We start from the raw sequence: 4,073 nt of genomic DNA on the forward strand, positions 1-4,073 counted from the left end.
GTATGTACGGTCGGCAAGGTCTGTCATCTCGGTTATGGGCAAAAGACCTGCAACTGACAAATAAAGGCTATCTCATCATCTCTCATTAAATTAACCAGTCTAGATGTGTTTTGTGGAGTTAAAGAAAGCACTCAGCATGAATGGATGGATGTACAGTGGTCCCTTGCTATAACGTGGTTCACCTTTCGCGGCCTTGCTGTTTCACAGATTTTTTTTGAGTGCAATTTTGCATGCATTTTTTTAACAGCGCATTGTGTACTGTGTCTTGATTGGCTCTAGACCATTGTCAAACAATCTCCTGTCCATCTCCTGTACAGTACAGAATGTGTTCAGCTTGTCAAACTTATAGAAATCTTCGATCGCTAGCAGTGTGACTCTGAAGTGCTGTACTGTATGCTTGTAAGTTTTCTCGCCAACAAAAACAATAATGTTGACGAAACATTTTGCACTGTCAAAGGCACCTTCGGTAGCACCCAGAAGGCAGAGGCTGATGCTAAACATCGCACAAGAAGTTGGGCTTCTGGACATGCTAAAGGAAGGTAGAAGTTACCGTATTTTTCAGATTATAAGGCGCAATAAGTGAAACAAAACAGTCAGATAAGTCAAATTTTACTCAACTTTTTACTCTTGCTTTCTCCAATTCTGCACCATTGATTCATTAATGTTGAATTCTCTGGCAGCTGCTCTATTTCCATGTTCTGGACCTGAAAACAGGGTTTGATCTTTGGTTTCCTTCTGTAATAATGGACTTATTTTTCTATGAAGGTTTGAACTTTGAGAGTTTTTAAGAGAGAAACATGAAACTGTTCATGCCTGTCTGAGAAAAGTGTATAAAGTGTATAGTGAGGGGTATTTACAGCATTAAAACATCTATAATAATTTTTAAAACAATAGCGTTGACTACTACGCAGATTACAGCTATCGCGGGTAATTTTTAGGATATAACTCCCACGATAAACGTTGGACCACTGTATAGAAAAATACCTGTAAACAGCAGACAGAGAAACTCAGAGAAATTTCAGCCATTGCTTTTCGAACCTGTTGATCAAAGGAAACCATCCATTCTTTACTCAGTACTGAAACTGATGATCTCTGTCTGTGAAGGTTCTCAGTCATGTAGGTCATTGAGGTCTAAGGAGCTTGGAAAGAAAATCTCCTTAGACTTTGTTAAATTGCATGAAGATGTTTCATCTGAAAAGCTTCTTCAGTTCTAAGAGCAAATGTTGGACCTTCTCGTATAAGAGGTGAAATGTCTTCAAGCAACTTAAAGAAGTCCAGATGGTTTTCTTTCCAAGCTCCTTAGACTCTTATCTCTTCCCACCTTTGTTCCTTTATTCCCATTGATTTTTCATACCAGGCCCAAAAGGAGGTTAAAATTATTTTAAGCTTTTTCTTTGTAATTAATGACATATGATAAAACATGAAAAACAGTTCAAAATGTTGCCTTCTTTTAAAAAAAAATGCCATTTACAGAGAGCTGGGGAATGCCTGCAATCACAGCACTGTAAGATGGTGAAAGATCAATGTTTCTAGCTTCAATCCTCAACCCATTGGTAGGCAGCTCTAAAGACCATATATTTTTAATACTGGCTGAGATTCAATATGAAAAAGACCTGTCAATGATGGATCTTTTTCATATTGCATCTCAGCCAACTCTAGATAGGACACCTCTAGATTTCTTGTAAAGACCACAGATTCATGTTTTTCATACAGTCAATGGAGTCTAGAGAGTTGACAAAAGGAAATGACAACATACCACAGCTTCTGTGATGTGCTTACTGACCTCTGACACTGAGCACCACCACTTTCTGTTTTAGGACTTTTCCATGCGTGCAGACAGTACAGGTGTAGACTCCGCTGTCAGTTAGTCGGAGGTCTTTCAGGGTCAGACTGAGGTCTCCGATTCTCAGCGCCTCTTTGTTCATCTCTGTGCGACCTCTGTAAATCTCCTCCTGTTCACCTGAAAGGTGCTGGCTGCTCTGAAACATGTGAACTTTCCTGTGTTTGGAGTCTGAGCGTCTCCACTCCACTGTGGCATCCTGAGAAAGGTCATCTTTGGTTTTAAAGGGCAGCAGGACAGACTTGTTCCATTCTGTCACCTCCACCGTCTCCATCTGGCTCTCTGAGAGGAGAACACAGCAGAACATGAGACAGACAGACATCAGTGAGGTGGATCCTCCATCATGTCCTCTGCTGTGTAACCAGCAGCTCCTGTTTCCAGTGTTTCTCTGACTTGGAGCTCGACTGCTTGTGTGTTGATGTGTGAGGCTGCACAAAGTGCTGCTTTCTGCTGCTTTCTTTAGTTTTCTGGATTTATTCTGTGACACCTGCAGACACATACAGCGTCTACCCTTCAGCATGAAACTGAGAGCGTTTTTGTTTTATCAGAGCAGAGAGGCAGCAGGAATCACAGTCTCTGCTGCACTGCATGGATCAAACCTTTGTTTGGGTTCAGTGTCATTTTTGTGTTTTTGTATTGACGGTGGTAAATTTGTTGTCATATAGGTAGAATAGGTTGCCATGGAGACCTGACATAGTATGGCCATATGTTAAGCTCCGTAGAACAAAACAGCAGTGTGGAAGTCTAATTCCTGAGTTAACGAGACGATACATTAAACTCAATCAATCGAAAATGTGTCACCAGCAGTTTGATCTTGTACAGATATGGATCCAGAAGACAATCAAAGCTGTTCCACTCACCTCTGACAGTGAGAGACACCACTTTCTGAAGTAGGAGGCTTCCATCCTTGCTGCTGACGGTGCAGGTGTAGACTCCGGTGTCAGTAACGCGGGGCTCCTTTAGTTTCAGACTGAGGTCTTTATCTCTCAGTGGCTCTTCCTTCATCTCTGTGCGGCCTTGGTACACCTCGTCCTGTTTGTCCGGCTGATTTTTTCCACTGTCATACACGTGAACCTGCATGTGTTTGGGGTCAGTGAGTCTCCACTCCACTGTGGCGTCCTGGGGAAGATCCTCTGTGGTTTTAAAGGGCAGCAGGACAGACTTCTGGTCTCCCTCCAACATCTCCACCATCAATACCTGGCTGTCTGTGAGGACAACAGAGCAGATCATGAGTTGTGCACACAAACCAACAACCAACACATCAGTCTACCAGGACCTCAAAGAGCAGGTGATTGTTCAGATTGAAGTGGAGCTACTAACAATGTATCATTTAGTCACGTTCACATTAGCTAGCTTCTCCTGATCTGGTTCCAGCTTCCTCTGCAGGGAAATGAGTGCCCACAAAGCCCCGATGAGGAAATAATCATTCTTTTATTACTGCCTGTCCAGTGCTGCTTTATCGTACAATGTATATAATGTGTATAATGCACAACCCCGATCAAAATGATAATCATGATTATTTTCATAAGTATTGGGAATTCTTCATTAGATCCCTGCAAAAGTGAGTTTTTTTTGTTTGTTTTTTATTGCTGCTTTAAAGAACCAACAACAAACCAAACTACCATACCTGCTGGGCGTTTGATCCATTTATATCTATAACACATGACGATCCCACTGACAGCCAGGAGAGCCAAGATAGCCAGGACAACAAAGAGAGCCCAGAGCCAAGTCGGAGGACGCTCTGTGGTGAACAGAAGAAACCTGAACATGAAACATGATGAATTCACAGCAGATGACAAAAGTGTGGGCTGGCGGACTGTACAATCTACAGCTCAGAGATGTGCCATTCCTGATAAACTAGCAAGATGTCAGCAACCTATAAGTGAAAAGATGATAGGTTTTTACTAACCAGATACTTTATTAGCATCCACTAAACTCCTGCCATGTGATTGGTTGATTAGATATTTTTGTTAAAGAACAGCTGAACAGGTGTGCCTAATAAAGTGGCACTGAGTGTATATGTGTTGAAGTCAGATTGCTCCCCCTGCTGGAGTCACTCGGACATCTGTTTTTCTTTCACACCATTACAGAGCCACTGTCACAGAGCCTTACTGGACACTTTATTAGGTACACCTTGCTGGTATCCTGTTCCTTTGCTTGTTAATGGCTCAGATGTGACATCATCACAGACATGCTGCACATTTATCATGTGACTCTTTTGTTCCAGCACATA

General features: G+C 42.1%; 1 protein-coding gene across 1 annotated transcript in view; it reads right to left on the minus strand.

Moving 5' to 3' along the window:
• Positions 1–1,775: 1,775 nt before the first annotated feature.
• Positions 1,776–4,073, minus strand: part of LOC102200279 (uncharacterized) — a 3,962-nt gene continuing 1,664 nt past the window's right edge. Inside the window, exons 2-4 of the mRNA XM_013908013.1 lie at positions 3,468–3,581; positions 2,701–3,045; positions 1,776–2,122 (exon numbers count right to left, since the gene is read on the minus strand). Coding sequence (XP_013763467.1) covers positions 1,776–2,122; positions 2,701–3,045; positions 3,468–3,581 — 806 coding nt within the window. The remainder of the gene's footprint in view (positions 2,123–2,700; positions 3,046–3,467; positions 3,582–4,073) is intronic.

Source organism: Pundamilia nyererei, unplaced genomic scaffold (assembly GCF_000239375.1).
Source record: "Pundamilia nyererei isolate P.nyererei 1_Seehausen unplaced genomic scaffold, PunNye1.0 scaffold00797, whole genome shotgun sequence".
In the NCBI taxonomy this organism is placed as follows: Eukaryota; Metazoa; Chordata; class Actinopteri; order Cichliformes; family Cichlidae; genus Pundamilia; species Pundamilia nyererei.